We start from the raw sequence: 25,588 nt of genomic DNA, 5'->3' as shown, positions 1-25,588 counted from the left end.
ACCATTAATGGAAGAGCCTTTCTTTTCTCCATTATATGTTTTTAGCTCCTTTTTAAAAAATTAGTTGCCCAAGTACATGTGGGGGGTAGGGGGTGGGAGGTAATCAACTAAAGATTTTGCATGCATATACACATAACTTCTGGATGCAGACAGGGGGGTGGTGAGGGCCTGGATACGGGGGGCGGGGCTGGGATGGAGGAGGTCCATGGGGCGGGGGGGGGAAGGGACATATGTAATACTTTCAACAATAAAGATTAAAACCATAAAATAAAATAAAACAAGACTCATATACTGCCTAAAAGAGACTCACTTCAAATCTAAAGGCACACAGACTGAGAATAAAGGGACAAAAAAAGATATTTCATGCAAACGAAAATGAAAACAAAAAAAGCTGAGGTAGCAATATTTATATCAGACAAAATAGACTTTGCATTATAAGAGTCAAAGAAGGACCCATCAATTAAAAAAAGAAAAGAAAAGAAAAGAAAAGAAAGCCCTGGTCGGTTTGTTCAGTGGTTAGAGTGGATCATAGATTTGATTCCCAGGCAATGACATACACCTGGGTTACAGGTTCGATCTGGACAGGTCAGGGTACATGCGGGAGGAAACTGATTGATGTGTGTCTCTCACATCAATGTTTCCCCCTCTCTTCCTCTATTTCTCTCTCTCTCTCTCTCTCTCTCTCTCTCTCTCTCTCTCTCTCTCTCTCTCTCTCTCTCCCCCTCCCTCCCTCCCTCCCTCCCTCCCTCTTTCTCTCCTCTCCTCTTTCTCTAAAAATCAATGGGAAAATCCTCAGGTGAGGATTAAAAAAAAAAAAAGAACAAAAAAAAAGGGGAGTGTACAAATACATAAATTTAAGAATCACAAGAGAGGGACCTTACATGTTGGGAAGAGAGTGAGGTGGGGGAAATTTACTCTGCTAGAACGATACTCCTTTTAGGGGTGCACAGGGACAGTAAATTATCTAAGATTTTTTAAAAAACTGAATAGCAACAGTAAAAGCTTCAGACTTTCAATCACATGAATGGGGAAATATTTTGGAAGATTCTTCCCTGGTATCTCCGGAACAACTCAAAATTCCACTTATTTTTTTCATTTCACAAATATCCACTGAGTACCTACTATGTGCCTGCTTCTGTTCCCAAGACCAGTCATTTTGTCCAGCAGCCACCAATCATCTCCATTCGCTGGTCCTACCTGCTGGGGGTCCCGCCTTGCTTGCTGTTGTAGAAGAACCACTGGTGACTCCCCAAGGCCCTAAACTGGATTCTGCTTTAACGCCTTCTTCAATGCGCTCCACAGCACCAGTGCTCTTCTGCCCCGATACTTTGGTTTCAACGTCTAAGGTAGCAGCACTCTTCATTAGTTGTGCCTGAAGCATTCGTGCCTGAAGCTGTTTGAAGGCCTCGTGAAATGCCATTTCCATTCGAATATCATTGTTTTGAATTTCATAGTATAAACCTGAAGAAAGAAAGATGCTGAAAATAAATGTGACTAATTTGCCACCATCAGCTACTAGGAATTGTAATATTTCACTTTACATTTCCCACATGTTCACCAAAGTTTAAGAACTATATGAAGAGTGATTAAAGAGTGGGGCAGACAGCCCAAGCTGGTTTGACTGAGTGATTAGAGTGTTGGCCTGAGGACTGAAGGGTCCCGGGTTCGATTCCGGTCAAGTGCACATGCCTGGGTTGCAGGTTTGATCCCCAGTAGGGGGCATGCAGGAGGCAGCTGATCAATAATTCTCTCTCATCATTGATGTTTCTATCTCTCTCTCCCTCTCCCTTCCTCTCTGAAATCAATAAAAAAAAATTTTTTTTTAAAAGAATGGGAAGACAAAGGGAGAATCTTATAATGGAATAAAAACATATTCAGACCACAGGAAAATATCATACCAAGTAAAGTCCAGGCTACAACACTGGTTGGCTCCAAGCAAGTAGCATCCTCAAAGAAAATTTCTGCCTGTTCATAGTTCTCCATCAGGACAGCCAGGACACCACACAGCAGTAAGCTGAGAAGAGACCACCAACATGATTAACAACATGGTCCCATGTCACCGTCCTGGAATCAAGACAACTTCATTTAGTAGCTTATCTGCTCCTCCTCATTCCCCATCTCCCCTCACCCATACCTGTGGATATGATTCTGGTTGAGGGAAAGGGCTTTCCGAAAACACTCCTGAGCTTTGATGTTGTCCTCAGTTAGGAGGCAGAAGGCACCATAGTCCAGCCAGTGTTCCAGGTTCTGGGGCTCACGAACCAACCTCTACCAATGAAATATCAGAAGGACCAACGTTATTGTGTCACTATGTCATATTTTTTTTAATGCACATAACCCAGAAGCACTCTAAAAATACTATAAGCTCTATGAAAGCAGAAACTATGACTTCTTTTTTTGTTTACCACTGAATTCTGAATGCCTAGCACAGTCAATGTTCTGGCTTATAGTAAAGTCAGTAAATATTTATTGAAATAATCTAAAAATTGATTACTTTCTAGTGTTAGTGTCTGGTCCCTATAAGCTCCTCCAATTACTTAGAAGCCTAAAGGTCAATTTTTATGGTTTATTTTAAAAATTCATATATAACCATCTTTGTCATAGTCTTGAGATGGCAAATATAAGTTTATCTACAAATTTGTTTTTAAAAAGCACCTCAAAAAAATAAAAAAGTACCTCAACATATTGTAGTGAAAACTACAAAATATTGCTGAAAGAAGTTAAAGCAGACATAAATAAATGGAAACACATCCCGTGTCCATAGGTTGGAAGACTCATGTCAATACTTCCCAAATCAATTTACATATGCAATCTCTATCAAAATCCCAATTTTTCTTTTGCAGAAATAGAAAAACCTGACCTAAAATTCATTTGGAATGCCCAGGAAACTGAATAGCCAAAACAATCTTTAAAAAGAAAAACAGCCCTGCCCAGTTTGGCTCAGTGGATAGAGCGTCGGCCTGCGGACTGAAGGGTCCCAGGTTCGATTCCGGTCAAGGGCATGTACCTTCGTTGCAGGCACATCCCCAGTGGGGGGTGTGCGGGAGGCAGCTGATTGATGTTTCTCTCTCATCCATGTTTCTGACTCTCTATCCCTCTCCCTTCCTCTCTGTAAAAAATTAATAAAAATATATTTTTTTTTAAAAGAAAAAAAACCTGGAGGACTCATACTTCCTGATTTCAAAACTTACAAAGCTACAGCTTTTTTTTTGTTTTGTTTTCCACAACAGGTTTGCTGCCAGAACACAGGTGTGGAAACCACCACTAAATCTAAAACAAAATGGGAAAGGAAAAGACTCACATCAACATCATCATCATTGGACATGTAGATTCTGGCAAGTCTACCCCTACTGGTCATCTGATCTACAAATGTGGTGGAACTGACAAAAGAACCATCGAAAGATTTGAGGAGGCTACTGAGATGGACAAATTGAAAGCTGAACGTGAGTGTGATGTCACCACTGATATCTTCCAAATTCAAGACCAGCAAGTATTATGTGACCATCATTCATGCCCCAGGACAAAGATACTTTTATCAAAAATATGATTACAGGCACATCTTGGGTTGACTGTGCCATCCTAATTTGTTGCTGCTGGTATTTGTGAATTTGAAGCAAGTACCTCCAAGAATAGGCCGCCCTGTGAGCACTCCCTTCTGGCTTACACACTGGATGTGAAACAACTAATCGTTGTTAATAAAATGGATTCCATTGAGCCCGAGAGATACAATAGAATTGTTAAAGAAGTCAGCACCTACATTAAGAAAACTGGCTACAAACTTGACACAGTAGAATTTGTGCCAATTTCTGGTTGGAATGGTGACAATATGCTGGAGCCAAGTGCTAACATGGCTTGATAAAAGGGATGGAAGGTCACCGGTAAAGATGGTGATGCCAGTGGATCCACACTGCTTGAAGCCCTGAATTGCATCCTGCCACTAACTCGTCCAACTGACAAGCCCCTGAGTCTACCCCTCAAGGACATCTACAACGTTGGTGGTATTGGTACTGTCCCTGTAGACCCGCCGTGGGCAAACTATGGCCCGCGGGCCGAATCCGGCCCATTTGAAATTAATAAAACTATCGAAAAAAAAAGGCCGTACCCTTTTATGTAATGATGTTTACTTTGAATTTATATTAGTTCACACAAACACTCCATCCATGCTTTTGTTCCGGCCCTCCGGTCCAGTTTAAGAACCCATTTGCCCACCCCTGCTGTAGGCTGAATGCAGATTGGTGTTCTCAAACCCGGCCTGGTGGTCACCTTTGCTCCAGTCAATGTTACAACTGAAGGGAAGCCTATTGAAATGCACCGTGAAGCTTTGAGTGAAACTCTTCCTGGGGACCATGTGGGCTTCAACGTCAAGAACGTGTGTGTTCAATATGTTAAATGTGGCTGGTGACAGCAAAAATGGCCACCAATGGAAGCAGCTGCTTTCACAGCTCAGGAGATTATCCTGAACCATCCAGGCCAGATCAGTGCTGGATTGTCACACAGCTCATATTGCTTGCAAATTTCCTGAGCAAAAGGAGAAGATTGACCATCATTCTGGGAAAAACCTGGAAGATGGACCAAAGTTTTTGAAATCTGCCATCATCAGAATGGTTCCTGGCAAGCCCATGTACGGTGAGAGCTTCTTTGACTATTCTCCTCTGGACTGTTGTGCTGTTTGTGACACAAGACAGCCAGTTGCTGTGGACTTCATCAAAGTAGTAGATTGGCAAAGTCACCGTCTGCCCAGAAGACTAAGAAGGCTAAATGAATAGTATTCCTAATACTTGCCACCTCAGTCTTAATCAGTGGTGGAAGAATGGTCTCAGAACTGTTTGTCTCAATTGGTTATTTATGTTTAATAGTAAGAGACTGGTTAATGATTGCAATGCATCATAAAACCTTCAGAAGGAAAGGAAAATGTTTTAGGGACCATTTGGTGTGTGTGTGTGTGTGTGTGTGTGTGTGTGTGTGTGTGTGTGTTGCAGTTTTTAAGTTATTCGGGGTTTGGGGTTTTTTGTTTGTTTTTTTTAGAGAAAGAAGAAGGGAGAGGGATAGATAGAAACATCAATGAGAAACATCCATCAGTTGCCTCCTGCATGCCCCTTATTGAAGATCAAGCCCATAACCCGGGCATATGCCTTGACTGGGAATCAAACCAGTGACCGCTTGGTCCATGGATCAACACTCAACCACTGAGTCACACCAGCCTGGCAAGTTACTAGTTTTTTTTAATACATTTTTATTTATTTCAGAGAGAAATGGAGAGGGAGAGAGAAACATCAATGATGAGAGAGAATCATTGATTGGCTGCCTCTTGAACACCTCCCACTGGGGATTGAGCCAGCAACCCAGGCATGTGCCCTTGACTGGAATCAAACCTAAGACCCTTTAGTCCACAGGCCGACGCTCTATCCACTGAGCCAAACCAGATAGGGCTAGTTTTTAAAATCAGTACTTTTCAATAGAAGCAACTTGACCAAAAATCTGTCACAGAATTTTGAGACCCATTAAAACAAAGTTTAATGAGGAAAAGAACTTACAAAGCTATAGTAACCAGTCTGGTACTGGTATAAAGACACACATTTAGACCAATGGAATAGAATAGAGAGCCCAGAAATAAACCATTGCATATATGGTCAAACTATTTTTGATAAAGGTGCCAATTCCATTCAATAGGGAAAAGGGCAGTCTTCAACAAATGGTGCTAGAAAGTGGTTATCTACATACCAAGGAATGAAGTTGCACCTAACCTTACCTAATACTACATACACAATAAGTAACTCAAAATGGATCAAAGACCTAAACATAAGACCTAAAACTATAAATCTTTGAGAAGAAAACTTAGGACAATAGCTTCATGACATTGGACTTAGCAATGATTTCTTGGATATGATACCAAAGGCACAGGCCATTAAAGAAAAAATAGACAAATTGGACTCTACTAAAAATAAAACTTTTGTACATCAAAAGAAACTACCTTTTGATGTACTCTTTTACATCAAAGAGTAAAAGAGTGGTTTGGGGAGAATGGGAAAAATATTTGCAAATTATATATTTGGTAAGGGGTTAATATTCAGAATACTGTATATAAAGAATTCCTAAAACTCAACAAGAAAATATTAAACAACATGACTCAAAAATGGGCAATATTTTTGAATAAATATTTTGAATAAATATGTTCCCAAAGATCTACAAATGGCCATAAAACATAGGAAGAGATCCTCCACATCACTAATCACTAAGGAATCAAACCACAATGAAATATCAGCTCTCACCCATTAGGACAGCCACTATCAACAAAACACAAATAACATTTGTTGATGAGGAGGTGGAAAAATTAGAAGTCTTGCTGGAATGTAAAATGGTGCAGCCACTTTGGAAAACAACAAGGTAGTTCCTCATAAAATTAAAAATAAAATGATACAGCAATCCCACTTCTGTGTATATACCCACGAGAATTGAAATTGGGTCATAATAATTTATTCAGATAGACTGATGTTTTAAACTTGTTGTAGTCTAAATTTTCCTATCAATTAATTTAAAAAATATTTCCTCTTGAAGAAAATCATAAGTGTGAAAAGATGTTCAAAGTCACTAGAATTTAATTTGCATTCCCTAATGGTGTTGAACATCTTTTCATGTTCTTATTTAGCATACTTAATTCCTCCTTAGCGAAGTGTCTGTTCAATTCCTTTGCCCATTTTTATTTGGTTGTTTTTCTATTATTGAGTTTTGAGGTTCTTAATATTCTGGAAACAAATCCTTTGTCAGATATATGTTTTGTAGATATTTTTTTTTTAGTCTGTACCTTTTATTTTCTTTTTCTTAACAGTGTTTCTCACAGAGCATATGTTTTTAATTTTTATGAAGTTCCATTTATCAATTTAAAAAAAAATAAATCATGCTTTGTGTCATGTCTAAGAATTCCTTACCTAACTTCAGGTCATGAAGATTTTCTCCTAAAAGTTTCTTAGTTTTATATTTTACATTCAGATTTACAATCTACTTTCAGTTGATTTTTAAAAAATATGTTTTTATTGAATTCAGAGAGAGGAAGGGAGAGGAAGAGAGGGAGAAACATCGATTGATTGCCTTCTGTATGCCCCCCCCCCCCCCCACTGGGGACTGGGAATTTAACCAGCGACCTCCTGGTGCATGAGCCACACCAGCCGGCCTTGAATTGATTTTTATACAGCGTTTGAGGTTTCAGTCAAATGTTTTTGTTTGTTTGTTTATTTTTTGTATATGATTACCAACTATTCTAACACCATTTTGTGAAAAGACTATACTTTGTCCATTGAACTTCTTTTACACTTTTGTCAAAAATATAATAACCTTATGTGTGTGGACCTATTTTTGGACTCTGTTTTATTGATCTATGTGTCTATCCTTTCACTACTCAAATTGGATTTTAAATAATAAAACACTACTATTTATTATACCCAAATTGTACAACTTACAGTAACAACAACCACTGGGAAGATGTTTAATTACCTCTTCATAATACACTGCTGCCATTTCGAAGTTCTCATTGACTTCTGCTTCAAATGCAAAGAGTCGAAGCTGTTCACTACTCTTATGAATGGTTGGGACAGCACCTTGGATATCATCTGGCATGGTCTTGTCAACATCAAAATGTTAAGCAGGCAAAATAAAACAAAAGTAGAGAAGTTTTAGAAGTATAAACCAGATGTGAGACTCCAGTCATGAGGTCTAAAATTATATTGAGGTTTCTTAAGTCTTGCCAATACAATAAGAGGGTGAAAGTGAACCAAGAGAGAAATATCAGTGGTGAAAGAGAAGCTCTTGTATTTAAATGCCAACAGATTGAGCTCATGGAAATGAGTAAAAATTACTGCTCTCCTCAGTCCTCAGGGAAGTCAGTATCCCTAAGCAAGTTGTCTCTGACCTCAAACAGATTTCTTTATTTTCTCGGGTGTATGGAACATTATTATCATATTTAGGTCCCATAACATGAAAAAGGTTCACACATACTAACTAGAGTCTTCAAATATCAAGAAAACAGGAGACGAAGGTTAAAGCTTTGGAACCTTCTAGTGGGATATATAGACAGATAGACTCTACAAAGGATACATTATAGAAATAGCCAGAAAGGTAGGAGGACACCCAGAAAAATAATATATTCTATACACCCAGATAGAAAAGCAAGTCTGGTGTATTAAGTAATATCCTGGATCAGACACCCCCAAATTCTTTAATTAGAAGTAAAAATAACATCAGTGACTTTAACAAGTAAAGCTGCTTAGGGATGTGAAGAGTAAAGTAAATTTGAGATGGGCCAAAGAGAGCTGCTGATAATTGACTTATGCCTCTGTTCTTTGTTCTTTTAATTATGATGATCTTGACCTCAAAATCCCTTCAGCAAACACACTTCCATACCCAAACCCAAAATACTCTACCTCTACTATCCCATTCCCAGAACCCACATTTCAAGTCTTCTACCCTTTGGTCACTTAATCCCCTTAAAACTGCTCTCTGACTTCATTTCCTTCACTTCCAATATGCCCTCATTTCCCAAGTAGATAAGCCTAGACACCATGAGCATCCACACATACTACTCTATCACCAGCACACTCAAGTCCCAGGCATCCTTCTCCTTCTCCTGTACTGGTCCTGAAAACTCCCAAATTAGAGTACTCCTATAACCTGACCCCATTTTTAGATAGGGGCTGCTATCTGGTCCTGAGGAAAACTACCTACACATAGAGATATCTGAGCTGCCACAGACTCTTCTAGCAATAAGTCGTGGCTGAATATATTATTGATTTCAGAGAGGAAGGGGGGTGGGTGAGAGAGAGAGAGAGATCGATGATGAGAGAGAATCACTGATAAGCTGCCTCCTACACACCCCTTATTGGGGATCGAGCCCAAAACCCAGGCATGTGCCCCTGACAGGAATTGAACCTGGGACCCTTCAGTCCACAGGCTGATGCTCTATCCACTGAGCCAAAACCAGCTAGGGCAAAACCCCTCAGCTTTTGAACCCCATACCTAAATTGTTTATTTCTGTATCCATCATATCTCTTCATTTCAGTCTCAGAGAAAGAGGCATAGTATCCTTCCATGTTATAAGGCTAATCCTTCCACGTTTAAACTCTTAATCCTTTCCCACTTACATACCCTGAGCTTGCCATCGATTATCTCCCTTCCCTCTGTTTTCACATTCTCCCAACCTGCTGACACCTTTTCCCAAATCTGTGAACACGCTAAAGGTTTTTCCACCATAAAAAAAAATCTCTTTAATTTCTAGCTACTACTTTCCTACTTCTTCCCTTCATCTTTGAATTTTTTGAGTTTATATTTACCTGTTTCCTAAGCACTCATTTACTCCTCAATGTGTTATAATTGGAATCCATTCCATTAGCCCAAAGAAATTGCTATGTAAAGGTTAACAACAACCTCCTTACTGTCAAATCCAATGAAAAAATTTCCAATTGTTTATCCCCCCAGTCTTATTGAGATATAATTGTCATATATCACTGTATAAGTTTAAGATGCACAGCATGATGGTTTGCCTTACATATATTGTGAAATGATTACTGCAATAAGTTTAGTTCGAATCCATCATCTCATATCCTATATAATAAAGAGCTAATATGCTAATTAGACCGGATGGCAGAACGACCTTCTGGATGACTTTCTGAATGACCAGTGGGCAGGGCTGTGAGGCCTTGAGGCAGCCGGGGCTGTGAGGGTCAAGCCCCTTGCATGAATTTCATGTATCAGGCCTCTAGTAGATACAATAAAAAGAAAGGGCAAACAAGAAAAAAATACTTTTTTCCTTGTGATGAGAACTCTTAACATAAACGTTCATATATATTATATAGCAGAGTTAACTATGTTCATCATACTGTATATTGTATCCCTAGTATTTATTTATCTTATAACTGGAAGTTTGTACCTTTTAACCAACTCCTCCTCTTCCCACCACAGAATTTTGTTTTTCTTGAATTCCTAAGAATATTTGATAATTTGACCTCTTTTTCTTCTTAAAAATTTCTTCTCTGAGCTTCTGGCTGTCTTGCCATTTTAACAATTCACCTGCCTCTTTCATTAATTTTTTTACTCACCATCCTCTAAATGTTGGTTTTCCTAGGGCTCCACCAGCAGCTCGTTCCTCTCTCTACTTATGTTTTTCTAGGCAGCTTCATCTATGGCCATAGTTTAACTAGCATCTATACACTCATGGCTCCCAAATTTGCTTTTGCTCTCTCTTGAACAAAACCCCACTAAAACCAATGTTCAAAATTTAATTCAACATCAATTGCCTCCCACCAGATTTACTCAGGTTGCATTTCTTGTCCTGGTCAATGGTACTACCAGCTACCCAATCACTAAGCCTTAAAGTTAAGAAGTTTTTACTTCTTTTCCTCTATACAATGTAAGAATCAGTTAACATCACCAGTTTCACCACCTCTAACCCATCCTACATACTTCTATTAGAGTGTTTTATACAAAGCCTACTCCACACTACACTCCCACACCAGGAACTGGCTTCATCTCCTGTTTCTTTGTCCCTTGCCACTCCAACTTCCACTCCTGAACTGTATGCAGTTTCTATCCTATATAATAAAAGGGTAATATGCAAATCAAAAGAACAGCGGAACAACCAGTCGCTATGACACGCATTGACCACCAGGGGGCAGACACTCAACACAGGAGCTGCCCCCTGGTGGTCAGTGCACTCCCATAGGGGGAGCACCACTCAGCCACAAGCTGGGCTGACGCCTGGTGTGCACAGTGGCCTGCCTCTGCAGCAACGCTAAGGATTCCAACTGTGGCTTAGGCCCTGAGGAGCAGGCCTAAGCCATCAGTCAGACATCCCCGAGGGCTCCCAGACTGAAAAAGGGCACAGGCCAGACTGAGGTACCCTCCCTCCCCACTGAGTGCACAAATGTCATGCACCAGGCCTCTAGTCATCATAATAAAAGGCTAATATGCAAATGGTCATCACACTGTGACACCGTAAGGCTGTAGTGCCGTGATGCCTTAAGGACCAATCAGCAGGGACCTGAGGTTGCGCCCCCCGGCGCCCCAGTGGTGGGGCCGGGTGACCTGAGGCTGTGCCCCCCTGAAGCCAAACCCCCGAAGCAATGCCCCCCCGCCCCAGCCCAGGGACGTGAGGCTGAGTCTCCCACCCACCAGGGCTTGATGGGGGTGGGGCTGGCCGGGTCTTGGTGTCGCCCAATGGGGGTGGAGCCAGCCAGACACTTCTATTATAGAGAAAGGGCAAATAGCAATATTAAAATATTTCCTCTAATTAATTTCCTTTTAATGTACACGAATTTCATGCACCGGGCCACTAGTATATATCATATTCTTCCAAGTTTCCAAGCCTTTTTGATGTTCCCTATGACTCCAATGCTCTGAAACGTCCCCATGGGTAATTTCCTTTTAGCCATCAAAGCCCAATTCAAGACGCAGCTCCTCTGTAAATCCTTCCCTGAAAGGTCTCAGAGTAAAGTTTACTACTTTTTCTTTAGGCATCCCCTAACCTGCTCTCCCATGGACACCCTTCTGTCACAGCACTTACCTCACTCTACCACAGTTATCTGTATTTTATGCCGATCTCTACTAGATAGGGGCTCCTTGGAGTCATAAGGCAACAGTAATTGCCATGTCATGCTCAACTGCTTTCCAACTCAAATCATCCAAATCATCTGTGCCCAAGGCAGAATTGTACTCTTAGTCCTAGAATACTAGAGACTCCTCACCTACCTCTTCAGGGAGGCTAAAGAAAGTGAGAGAGGCCTGGCCGGCATGGCTCAGTGGTTAGAGCACTGGTGCCCAGTCCAAAGGGCCCCGGGTTCAATTCCCTGTAAAGGGCACATACCTGGATTGCAGATTTCCTGCCCCAGTTCAGGACATATGTGGAAGCAACCAATTGATGTGGCTCTTTCATATCAATGTTTCTCTCTCTCCCTCCCTCGTTCCCCCAACCTCCTTCCCTTCCACTCAGTCTAAAATTAATGGAAAACATATCCTCAGGTGAGGATTAACAACAACAAAAAAAGAAAGTGAGAAAAGTGATGGTGGCAGCGAAGAAAGAAACAGTGAAGGAAAGAGCAAGGAGAATAGGGGGTTTGAGGAAGCATAGCTGGTTAGAGACAGACTACCAGGGGGTGGAAAAAGACTGATTTTGTTTTCCACTGAGCCAAACCAGTCCGGGCATGATTTTGTTTTCAAATAAACCACAACTGCAAGAATTAAAAAATGAGCAAATGAAGGCAAGATGCAAGCTGTGCAAATAATAGATATAAACAGACAAGTGGGAGGAAAGCAGACCAGCACCCTCAAATAGAAAAGGCATATTTGAGGTATTATTGTCATTCAGGTATAATGTCTGAAAACTCATAGTTTTTTCTTTATTTTGATGATCAGCCTTAAAGACAAAAAAGTGAGAATTGCACATATTCACAGAATAAACAATGCTCATTTCATAATTTAAATAGCCTATTTTACCTCTTTTTATCTATCACATTTATGACAGTTATGAAATTAATTTTCTAGGAAGCTGAAAGAGCATACAGATTGTTCTCCCCCACATAATTTAGGCATTTTCATATTCGTCTTTCTGTTTTAGTCCCTAGCAGAGAGCAGGTACCTCACTAAACATCTGTAGACTTCAGGAAGAGAAGAAGCAAGGAAGAAAGGAATCATTCAGGGGAAACCATGATGCCCTACTAAGAAAAGGAAGAGCTCTTCGTTCTTGAATACCTACCTGGTTTAAGGCCACATGCATTTGATCCACCAAGAACACATAGAGCTCACTAATGAATGTCTGCAGTTCCTCTTGGTTTTCAAATGGTATTGTTTTCAAGTACTTCTCTCTCACAATCTTTACCACAGCATGCTGCAAGAGACACACATCACTGGGCTAATAGCACAGGCAGCACAGGCCTTCCTGAGTTTCTCGTCTAAGGTTCATCAGAATTTCAGACGGTAATTGATTTTTCCCTGGTGACTGCTAAACTGCTGGCTCACAGATTTCTCCCTAATCAACATACTCTATATGACTTCTTTTCTTGATGTTATCATCTCTAATATGGTCAATTCAGGACTCATATTGTGTGAAGAGAGTCATAAAGCTGAAGAAAACCTTAGCATTATGTTTATGCATTATGTCTCTTATGATGGCCACATGATTCAAGGGAAAAAGGCCTGATTTGAGAATCTGGAGAATGGAATTCTGGTTCTAATTCTGCCACTGTACAATCTCATAAGTTATTTTATACTTGGCATCTCAGTTTCCTCATGTGTTAAATAGATATGTACTTTTGGTATTACTATCTTATTTCAGAAGTTGGTTGAGAAGCCAGAAGAAATAATAGGTGGTAATGCTTAAGATGCATTACATATTGCATCTTATAACAAATAACATATTGTTATAGCCAGGACAGCTGCTGCTTCTCTCCCCCTGCTCCCACTCCCCAAGCTAACATCATTGCCAGGATTTATACCATAAGGTTTTTTTAAAACTATTTTTATTGATTTCAGAGCAGAAGGGGGGAGGAAAGGGACGGAGGGAGGGAGAGAGAGAGAGAAATGATGAGAGAGAATCATTAGTCGGTTGCCTCCTGCATGCCCCACAATGGGGATCGAGCCCGCAACCTGGACACATGCCCTGACTGGGAATTGAACCATGACCTCCTGGTTCATAGATTGACACTCAACCACTGAGCCACGCCAGTCAGGCCCATAAAGTTTTTTTTAACATAAAGCATTTTCCATGCATTATGTTATTTGATGCTCATAATAACCCCATGTAATAATGTTAATATTATCTCTCATTGTTAGGCAAAGAAATTGAGGCTCAGAGAAGTAAAGTCACTAACTAAGGCCATCTAGCTAGTAATAGAACCAGAATCAAACTGAGATGTGACCCTGCCACCTACTGAGAATGGCCTCTTGCCCCCACAAGCATCGGCTATTTTTTACTTTATTACTTCGATGTGATTTCTTTGTTTGTTTATACAGTACAGGGCGCATAGTAAATGCACACAGAGAGGCAGTGCAGCACTGCAGTTAAGAACATGATTTCTGGAACCAGGCTGCCAGAATGTGAGGCCCATCTTTGACCTTTACTAGCTCTGTGATCTTGGGCAAATTACTTAGCCAACTAATATTGCATTTCTTCATCTGTAAAATGGGGAGCACCTCATAGGGTTGTTGTGAGGGTTAAATTCGTAAGCATTTTAAAATTTGGTATACAGCAAACACTCAATAAATGTTAGCCATTATTATTCAGGAAATTATTATTAAGTAAATATTTCTCAAATCTTAGTAATTCTATGGACTAGGAAAAGGTTTATAATAGGAGACAGAGATCATTAGTCATGGAATCAGTCCCAGGTATAGAGTTTCTGCCTGCTAAAGCAACATGAAATCTGACTCAAAATCTGGCCTAGCCTCAAGAGAAGAATCAGTTTCTTAAGAGCTCACACTCGGAAAGCATACGGAACTGTTCTATGGCTCTGTAGGAGTGGAGCTTCTCCCAACATTCTATCATGGAGAACATAGCTCTCTGCACCAGTAGCAAGACAGGTGGGAACGTAGCCGAACATAACCATAGGAAAAATGACAACAAGGTAAGTAGATGCTTCATAAAACCCATAGAATAATTAAATAAATGAATATTTACCTTGAGTTGTTCTTTGAAAGCAAAGTATTTTCCAGAACAATTAAGTTCATAGTTGAGCTGGCATTTCTGCTCCTCCAGGGTTTCACTATCTATATCACCCTCCAGTTTGGCCACCTGCTTGCCAAACATGCCGTGATACTCATCCAGAATGGCTCTAGAAATGTTCTTGATCTGCATGTGGTAGTCACTTACTGCCTAGGAAAATATATAATGCCTGGTAAAGAGACCTCAAAGAGGTCAAGACGTGGAATGGAATTCTGAACTGAATTGTGTTTTATATTTAATACTAGAGGCCTGGTATACAAAAATTTGTGCACTCGGGGGGGAGGGGAGGGGCCCTCAGCCCGGCCTGTGCCCTCTCGCAGTCTGGGACCCCTCAGGAGATAACGACCTGCTGGCTTAGGCCTGCTCCCGGGTGGCAGAGGGCAGGCCCAATCCCTAGGTGCAGCCCCTGGTCGGGCTCAGAGCAGGGCCGATGGGGGAGTTGGGGCGCCGCCCCCTGTCATGCACAGAGCAGGGAGATTGGAAGGTTGTGATGCCACCCTCAGTCACGCTCAGGGTAGGGCCAATTGGGGGGTTGGGGCACCGTCCCCTGTCACACTCAAGGCAGGGTCGATGGGGAGGTTGCGGCACCACCCCCTGTCACGCACAGAGCAGGGCCGATCAGGGGGTTGGGGCACTGCCCCCTGTCACTCACAGAGCAGGGCCCATCAGGGGGGGTTGGGGCTCTGTACCCTGTCATGCACAGAGCAGGGCCAATCAGGGGGTTGGGGCGCTGCCCCCGTCACACACAGAGCAGGGCCCATCAGGGGGGGTTGGGGCTCTGTACCCTGTCACGCACAGAGCAGGGCCAATCAGGGGGTGGGGCACCTCCCTCTATCACCCACAGAGCAGGGCCGATCAGGGGGTTGGGGCACCGCCACTCTCACACTCAGGGCAGGGCCGATGGGGAGGTTATGGCTCTACCCCGTCACACACAGAGCAGGGCCCGTGGGGCGGGGGGGTTGGGGAGCTCTCCCCTATCAGGCACAGAGCAGGACTGGCTGATCAGGGGGTTGGGGCGCCTTCCCCTGTCATGAACAGAACAGGGTGGATAGGGAGGTTGTGGCCCCGTCCCCTGTCACACACAGAGCCGCAGGGCGATCAGGGGGTTTGGGCGCTGCCCCCTGTCACGCTGATCCCGGTGCCGGGAGGCCTCATAGCTCTGCTGATCCCGGTGCTGGGAGGCATATTACCCTTTTCCTATATAGGGTAGAGGCCTGGTGCACAGGTGGGGGCCGGCTGGTTTGCCCTGAAGGGTATCCTGGATCAGGGTGAGGGTCCCCACTGGGGTGCCTGGCCAGCCTGGGTGAGGGGATGATGGCTGTTTGCAGCTGGTCACATACCCTTCAGGGTAGGGGTCCCCACTGGGGTGCCTAGCCAGTCTGGGTGAGGGGCTGAGGGCTGTTTTCAGGCTGGGGGTGACTGAAGCTCCCAACCGCTCCTTTTTTTCTTTTTTTTTTTTATTTTTTATTCTGGGCCAGCTTTAGCTTTGAGGCTTGGCTCCAGCTCTTAGGTTTCTGGCCTTTGCTTACAATGTTGCCATCCTGCTGGCTGAAGCCCGGTAGTATTTGTTACAGAGTTTCTTAAACTGCCCGCTCAGAGGCCTGCAGCCGCAGGCGGGGAACGTTGGTTTCCTCCGTCACTAAGGCAAGCAAGCCTCATGTTAGTTTCAAGCCGCCTGGCTGCCGGCCGCCATCTTGGCTGACAGTTAATTTGCATATCTCGCTGATTAGCCAATGAAAAGGGTAGCGGTCGTACGCCAATTACCATGTTTCTCTTTTATTAGTGTAGATACTTTAGGTATAAATTGCTCTCTTCTTCTCAGAGACCACCAGCCAAAGATCAAACACTGAATACTATTCCTTGTAAGCCACTGGTCACAAATAGATACAGGAAGATATAGATGAGAAGCTACAATTTCTCACCCCTTCTGAAAAACCCCTTCTGAAAAAGCCTTATTTTTAAATGATGCACTCAGCACCTTATTACTTATAGTTTCACCTTGACTTTGGCACTTGCCTTCTGAGCTCCTCCTGTCCTGCGGGTAAGAGGTGGCCTTGGAGGAATCATTTCCTTGACCCTGTATCAGGAAACAACAACTTTATTATCTGCAGATTTATGTTCTTTTATTTCCCACCACCAAAGAGTCTCAGTGGGGGAGATCTAAGGTTTGTTCCCCCATCATACTTGAGCACTGTGCTATTCTCTCATATAAAAGCCAAGACATGAACCCCAGAACATTATATAGCTATGGACTAGATAGGAAAGAAGCAGAGAAGCAGCTACTCAGAGAGTAGCTAAGATGCAATTTTGGCTAATATGAGCCCTGGCTTTTCCATTACATATTTTTAAAAAGTTTTGGAAATATAAATGGTATAGGCAAATGAAAGCTTCCTCCCACCCCCTCTAAATCTAGGTCATAATTCACAAGACTGCTTTTAATTACAATAATGATATCAGGCTTTATGGTGAGTAAAAAATATATATTTTGTCACTATCAAACTACTTACACCAAAACTTCTACCTTCCATGTTTATGACTGTTTACAAGAACCTAGATGTAATTAAGTTATAGATTTTCCTTCTTATAATTTCAGATTTATGCTGAAGTAAATTGTACTGCCATAGAGTTTACATTCAAATTCACTAAGAAAACAATCCCATTTATAATTGCATCAAAAAATAAAATACCTTGGAATAAATTTAACCAAGAATGTTAAACAGACTGACGGCTGTTAGAATGGAGCTAAGAAAATTATAAGACAATGAAGAAAGAAATTGAAGAATATACAAATAAGTAGAAGTATATACCATGTTCATGGTTAGGAAGAATTAACATCATTAAAATTTCCATACTACTCAACGCAATCTATAGATTCAATGCAATTCCTATCAAGATATCAATGGTGGAGAACCAAGATGGCGGCATAGGTAAACACCGGAGTTTGCTGCCTCGAACAACCACTTCAAAAATACAACTAAAAGACAGAAAGGACATCATCCAGAACCACAGGAAGGCTGGCTGAGTGGAAATTCTACAACTAGAAGGAAAGAGAAAAGCATACCAAGACTCAGAGGAGGCGCAGTGCGGAAGTAAAATACTAAGGTGTGGAGTGGGCTGGCGGCTGAGGGCGCGGTTGTCGTTTTCAATCGGGAGGGAGTCTCAGGCTCTGAGCTCCAGTTCCGGGCGAGTCTATAGGGACCCAGACTCATACGGGAGAAGCGGGACTGTCTGGCAGCAGTCAGAACCTGAGGGCAGCTTTCTCTCCAAGGGGCTTGCAGCCATTACCAGGACACTGAGAAGCAGAGCCTCTGAGGGCAAGACTGAGAGCAGCCATAACTGCTAGCCCCGCCCTGTTGATCCCATGGGACCTGCCCCACCCAAGCCCTGCAGGGAGGCTTTTGCTGGATAGCCTCAGGCAAAGGCTAGATTAGCACCTCCCTAGAGATCCAGGAGCCAGAAAGCCCAGAGGTCAGAGTGGGACCATCCAGTTTGCAGCTCCATGGAATCATAAAAGACACACTCAGGGGGCAGACTCAGTGAGCACCAAAGCCCCACTGAAGCAAGTCTAGCCCCAGAGGGGTGTCTCCAGCACAGAAGTTCTCCCACTGCAGACACAGCTGATTCTCACAGCCAATTGGCCTGGAGGTCAATTCCTCTCAGGGATAATTACAACAATCAAGGCTTAATTATAACAAGACTGTGCACATAGCCCACAAGGGGGTGCAGCAAGAGTGTCTACCTCAGGTAATTGGGACACTTAGCACAGAAAGGCACTCTATCGACACAGCGAAGCATAAAAAATGCTGAGACAAAGAAACAGGACACAAACGACAGAAATGGAGGAAAGCAAACTGCTGGATATAGAGTTCAAAACCACACTTTTAAGGTCTCTCAAGAACTGTCTAGAAGCCACCAATAAATTTAGCAAGGCCCTCGAAAAGACTGGTGAGATCGCCGATAAATGTAGTGAGATCTTCAAGAAATCTAGTGAAACCCTTGATGTTGTGATAAAGAACCAACTAGAAATTAAGCACACACTGACTGAAATAAAGAATATTATACAGACTCCCAACAGCAGATGATAGGATCGCAAGAATCAAGTCAAAGATTTGAAATACGAAGAAGCAAAAAACACCCAACCGGAAAAGCAAAATGAAAAAAGAATCCCAAAATACAAAGACAGCGTAAGGAGCCTCTGGGACAACTTCAAGCGTACCAACATCATAATTATAGGGGTGCCAGAAGATGAGAGAGAGCAAGATATTGAAAACCTATTTGAAGAAATAATGATAGAAAACTTCCCCTACCTGGTGAAAGAAATAGACTTACAAGTCCAGGAAGCGCAGAGAACCCCAAACAAAAGGAATCCAAAGAGGACTGCACCAAGACACATCATAATTAAAATGCCAAGAGCAAAAGACAAAGAGAGAATCCTAAAAGCAGCAAGAGAAAGAAAATCAGTTACCTACAAGGGAGTACCCATATGAATGTCAGCTGATTTCTCAACAGAAACTTTGCAGGCCAGAAGGGAGTGGCAAGAAATATTCAAAGTGATGAATAGCAAGAACCTACAACCAAGACTACTTTATCCAGCAAAGCTATCATTCAGAAGTGAAGGTCAGATAAAGAGCTTCACAGATAAGAAAAAGCTAAAGGAGTTCATCACCACCAAACCAGTATTATATGAAATGCTGAAAGGTATCCTTTAAGAAGAGGAAGAGGAAGAAAAAGGTAAAGATACAAATTATGAACAACAAATACACATCTATCAACAAGTGAATCTAAAAATCAAGTGAATAAATAATATGATGAACAGTATGAACTGGTGATTGTAATAGAATCAGGGACATAGAAAGGGAATGGACTGACTATTCTTGGGGGGGCGCGGGGAAGGGGTGTGGGGGGTGCGGGAAGAGATTGGACAATAATCATGCACCTACGGATGAGGACAGTGGGTGGGGAGTGAGGGTGGAGGGTGGGGTGGGAACTGGGTGGAGGGGAGTTATGGTGGGAAAAAAGAGGAACAAATGTAATAATCTGAACAATAAAAATTTAATTAAAAAAATATCAATGGCATAGTTCACAGTGCTAGAATGAATATTTCAAAAATATGGAACCACAAAAGACCCTGCATAGCCACAGCAATCTTGAGAAAGAAAAACAAAGGCAGAGGAATCATGCTACTGGTATCAAGCTTATACTACAAGGCCATACTAATCAACACAGCAAGGTACTGGCATAAAAACAAACATATAGATCAATCAAATAGAATAGAGAGCTCAGAAATAAACCCACACCTTTATGGTCAATCAATATTCAACAAAGGAGACAAGAAGATACAATGGGGTAAAGATAGTTATAAATGTTGTTGGGAACATTGGACAGATGCATACAAAAAAACCAAAATTAGACCACCTTCTTACACCATACACAATAATAAACTCAAAATGTATAAAAGACTTAAATGTAAGAGTCAAAACAATAAAAATCCTAGAAGAAAACATAGGCAGTAAAATCTCAAACATTTCTCATAGCAATATTTTGTCTGATATGTCTTCTTGGGCAAGGGAAACAAAGAAAAAAAACAAACAAATGAGACTACATCAAACTAAAAAGTTTTTCAACATCGAAGGAAACCATCAACAAAAATACAAAGGGAGCCCTTTGAATGGAAGAACATATTCAGCAATGATACATCTGATAAAGGCTTAATATCTAAAATTTATAAAGAATGTACACAACTCTACACTAAAAACAAACAAACAAATAATCCAATTAAAAAATGAGCAAATGACCTGAATACACAATTCTCCAAAGAGGACATATAAATAGCCAATAGACATATTAAAAGGTGCTCAATGTCATGAATCATCAGAGAAATGCAAATTAAAACCACAATGAAATATCACCTCAGACGTGTCAGAAAGGCTATCATCAATATGTCAACAAACAACAATTGTTGGCAAGGATGCAGAGAAAAGGGAACCCTGTGCACTGTTAGCTGGAATGCAGGTTGGTGCAGTCACTGTGGACAACAATATGGAGTTTCCTTGAAAAATTTAAAATGTAACTGCCTTATGACTTAGCAATTCCACATCTGAGAATATATCTGAAGAAGCCTGAAACAGTGATTCAAAAGAATATATGCACCCCTCCGTTCACTGCAGAGTTAGTTATAACAGCCAAGATGTGGAAGTAGCCCAAGTGCCTATCAGCGTCTTAGTGAATAAAAAAGTGGTGGTAACCCTGGCCGGTGTGCCTCATTGTGGCTCAATCAACCACAAGTTGGTTGAGCATTGTCCCATGCACCAACAGTTTGAGGATTCAATTCCAGGTCTAGACACATGCCCAGATTGTGGGCTCAATCTCCAGTAGGGGGTGTGCAGGAGACAGCCTATCAATGTTTCTCTTTCACATCAATATTTCTCTCTACCTCTCCCTTCCTCTCTTCTCTAAAAAATCAATAAAAACATATTTTCAAAAACGTGATGGTACATTACACAGTAATACTACTTGGCCATAAAAACGAAGGACTTCTTACCTTTTGTGGCAGCATTATGGTCCTGGAGAATATTATGCTAAGTGAAAATAAGCCAGTCAGAGAAAGACAAATACCATATGATTTCACTTATATGTGGAATCTAATGAAGAAAATAGAAACAGACTCATAAATATAGGAAAACAGACTGACATCTATTAGAGCAGAGCAGTTAGGGAGGATGGATGAAAAAGGTGAAGGGATTAAGCAAAAACAACGACAACAAAAAACCACTCATGGCCTGGCCGGTGTGGCTCAGTGGTTGAGGCTCGACCCATGAACCAACAGGCCATCAGTATGAGTCCCCCAGTCAGGGGACATACCCAGGTTGCATACTCAATCCCCAATAGCAGGCATGCAGGAAGCACCCGATCGATGTTTCTATCTCTCTATCCCTGTTTCTCTTAAAATCAGTAAAAATATATTTAAAACACACACTCATAGATGCAGACAACAGCATGGTGATTACCAGAGGAGGAGGAGGAGGATGGGGGGCGGGGGTAGAAGACGGTAAAGGAAGGATAAATGGTGATGGAAGAAGACTTGACTTTAGGTGGTAAACCCACAATACAATATAGAGATGATGTATTACAGAATTGTACACCTGTAAACTATATAATTTTATTAACCAATGTCATCCCAATAAATTCAATGAATATTAAAATTTAAAAAGTATAAAAGATAGTATAAGCCCTGGCCAGTGTGGCTCAGTTGGTTGAGTGTCATCCCAAGCACCAAAAAGTCACCAGTTCGATTCCTGGTCATACTACATACCTGGGTTATGGGCTTAATCCCAAGTAGAGGGGGTTGCAGGAGGCAGTTGACAGATGTTTCTCTCCCATATCAATGTTTCTCTCTTTCTCCCCATCTCTTCCTCTCTCTCTAAAAGTCAATAAAAACTTTTTTTTAAAGGTGGTATAAAAGATGCAGGTAATTCTCAAAAGGAGACTTCCAGCCCAGCCAGTGTAGCTCAGTAAAGCAACAAAAATATTTTTTTTTTAAAAAAGGAGAATTCCAATGACTAATAAATATCTTCAAATGTTTACTCTTACTAAAGCATCTATAATGTAGTTTAAAATTAAAATGAGAAACTTTCTTTCCCTGTTAAAATAGCATAAATAAAAAATTACTGTGTTGGTGAATGTATGAAGGAACAATAGTCTCATACATCACTTGTAGAACTGCAAACTTTTGGGAAGGCAATGCAGGAATGTTTATCAAAACTCTCAAAAAACATCTGTAGTGAATAGCCTGCAAGATAAAAGCTATCATTTCCTTTCACTCTTGAGCATGGTGCTTCTCATATCAAAAAGTGAAGTCTAAACCTCAGCAAAATGGCAGAGTAGATAACTCCAAACTTCCATCTCTCCATAGAAATATTGAAAAACAGAACCAGAAAAATGTCAGAACCAACTTTGTCAGAACTCTGGAAAACAGTCAAAGGTTTAAGGCAATTTAAAGAGTAGAAAAGCTTTATACATTTTTACTGACCCTTGTCCCACTCCATCTCCAGTTTAGTGGCTGTCTTAAGGATAGGACCCTGCATTTCCAGTGTGGCACACTGGTCCCTGCTTCTGGAGGAACAGAGCAGATCTTATTTGCAAGTTACTGTGTTTTAACCTGTCAGGGACTACCTGCAGGGCTGACATAAAGCACTCAGTTCTGTTTTTCCTAATTTGAAACCCACTAAGGGTAGAAAAACAATGATTAGGAATTGCTCAAAAACACTGTAAGGTTATGAAAAACAGCTCTGTGGGGAAAATATGGTTAAGACATACAACACAGCACATGGTTTAGGAGGAAAGCCAGAGATGGATGATCTTTTGGAAATTAGGGTATTCAAATGCAGTTGTATGTATTGCAAATGCCCAGGATTGGAACTGTGCTCAGAAAAAAACCTGAGAAGACCCTAAGTTTCACCAATGACTGATACATAATCTCAGTGCAAGCAGGAAGTGAAAGATGAGGTAGAATTATAAAGAGCCTGATTAAGTGTTAAAAGAATGGCCCAGCCTGGCCACTGTGGCTCAGTGGTTGAGCATCAACCTGTGAACCAGGAGGTCATGGTACGAATCCTGGTCAGGGCACATACCCAGGTTGCTGGCTTGATCCCGTGTGGAGGTGGGTTGCAGGAGGCAGCTGATCAATGATTGATTCTCTCTCATCATTGATGTTTCTCTCTCTCTCCCTTCCTCTCTGAAATCAATAAAAAATACATAGCCCAGCACAGTCATCTTCAAAGACAAAAAAAAAATTTTTAAGTTTTGGTTTTGTTAGTTTGTTTATATTAAGGTACTGGCATTCAAGGAAATCTCAAGTCAAAACACTAGCTATAACTTAATGAAAAAACAGCAAATCCTGGGAAAGGGTAAACTTTTATTTCCAATATTCCCTCATTCTAGTAAACACATGTCCAGTTTTCAACAACAAAAAAATCACCAAATATACCAAGAAACACAAAACTATGGCATCTTCAAAATAAAAAATAAATTGACAGGAACTATTCTTGAAGAAGCCCAGACATTGGACTTGCTACAAAAAGATGTTAAATAAACATGTTCAAAGGGCTAAAAGAAACCAGAAAAATGACGTATGAACAAAGTGAGAATACCAGTAAAGAGATAGAAATCATAAAAAAGGAACCAAATAGACATAGCTGGTTTGGCTCAGTGGCTAGAGCCTCAGCCCACAGACTGAAGGGTCCCAGATTTGATTCTAGTCAAGGCATGTACCTCAGTTGCAGGCTCGATCTCTAGCCCTGGTCGGGGTGAGTGCAGGAGGCAGCCAATTGATGTGTCTTTCTCACATCGATGTTTCTATCTCTCCCCCTTCCTTCCACACTCTCTAAAAATCAATGGAAAAATATCCTTGGGAGAGGATTAACAACAACAACAAAAGGAACCAGAAAGAAAGTTTGGAGTTGAAAAGTACAATAACTGAAATGAAAAAGTCACTAGAGGGTTCAATAAATTTGATCAAGCAGAAGAAAGAACCAAGACAATTGAAATTATTCAGCCTAAGGAAACAGAAAGAAAAATGAAAAAAATTAACACAGTCTAAAATCTGGGGAACACCATCAACATACATATTTGTATCAACAAACACATTATGGGAATACAAAGAGAAAACAGAGGGAAAGCGGCAGAAAAAATTTTTGAAGAACTTGATGGCCAAAACCTCTAAATTTGATGAAATATATGAATCTAAACAACCAAGAAGCTTATCAAACTCCAAGAAGGATAAAATTAAAGAGCTCTACACTAAGACACATTATAGTAGAATTGTCAAGAGAAAAGAAAAGGAGAAAATCTCCAAAGCAGTGAGAGGAGTGACTCATCACATAAGATTAATAGATAATTTCAATAATCTCAATACAGATCATTTCTCATCAGAAAGCATGGAGGCCAGAAGGCATTTGGGTAACATTTAAAGTTCTGGGGGGGAAAAAAAACTGCCAACAAGAATTCTATATCCAGCAAACTATCCTTCAACAATGAAGGAAAAATTAAGACAATCCCAGATAAACAAAAGTTAAGAGAGTGTTACTAAGATCTACCTTATAAGAAATACTAAATGAAGCCCTTCAGGCTAAAATGAAAGGAACTCAAAAGTAAATGAGGAAATGAAGAACACTAGTAAATGTAATTATGAAAGCCATTATTATTGTACTTTTGGTTTGTAACCCCTCCTTACCTCTTTTTTTAGAAGGCAAATGCATAAAATAATAATCATAAATATTTGTTAATAGGTATAGAGTGTATAAACTATAATCTGTGACAATAATAATACAAAGAGGAAGGGATAGAGATATATAGGAGGAACCAAGTGTCTAATATTAAAGCTAAATTGTTACAAGTTTAAGATGATCATTGTAATCCCCAAGGTAACCACTAAGAAAATAAAGAGAAAAAAAGAAGAAGGAAATCGAAATGGTACATTATAAAAAGCCAATCAAATATTAAAAAGGCGGTAATGAAGGAATTCAAGAACAGACAAGCAGATAAGAAATAGATATGTAGTAGAAGTAAATCCTTTATCAGTAATTGCATTAAATATAAATGGATTAAACTTTCCTATTAAAAGGCAGAGATAAGTGGGTTGGATTTATATTTTTATGTCCCTGTTTTTCCCCCATTCATCCCTCCTCCCCATTTCTGCCCCTTCCCCAGGCCTTCACCACACCATATATGCATATGTTCTTTGGTTAATATCTTCCCACCTCTCCCCCGCTTCCCTCGGAGAATCCTGTTTGTTGCATGCTTCCATGTCTCTGGATCTATTTCATTTGTCAGTTTCTTTTGTTCATTAGATTCCACATATAAGTGAGATCCTGTGACTGGCTTAGCATA

At 41.0% G+C, this 25,588-nt stretch overlaps 1 protein-coding gene and 1 pseudogene across 1 annotated transcript in view; one reads left to right on the top strand and one right to left on the bottom strand.

Moving 5' to 3' along the window:
• The window catches only part of CFAP70 (cilia and flagella associated protein 70), a 110,113-nt gene that overhangs the window by 21,917 nt on the left and 62,608 nt on the right, over positions 1-25,588 (bottom strand). Inside the window, 7 exon segments of the mRNA XM_059662396.1 lie at positions 1,198-1,461; positions 1,899-2,014; positions 2,135-2,268; positions 7,489-7,614; positions 12,737-12,868; positions 14,657-14,847; positions 16,714-16,778. Of these exon segments, the coding sequence (XP_059518379.1) occupies positions 1,198-1,461; positions 1,899-2,014; positions 2,135-2,268; positions 7,489-7,614; positions 12,737-12,868; positions 14,657-14,847; positions 16,714-16,778 (1,028 nt within the window).
• Positions 3,281-4,951, top strand: LOC132214601 (elongation factor 1-alpha 1-like; annotated as a pseudogene).

The sequence above is a fragment of the Myotis daubentonii genome, chromosome 13 (genome assembly GCF_963259705.1).
Source record: "Myotis daubentonii chromosome 13, mMyoDau2.1, whole genome shotgun sequence".
In the NCBI taxonomy this organism is placed as follows: domain Eukaryota; kingdom Metazoa; phylum Chordata; class Mammalia; order Chiroptera; family Vespertilionidae; genus Myotis; species Myotis daubentonii.
Note: the sequence above shows the minus strand (reverse complement) of the source record. Positions and strands in the feature narration are given on the sequence as shown.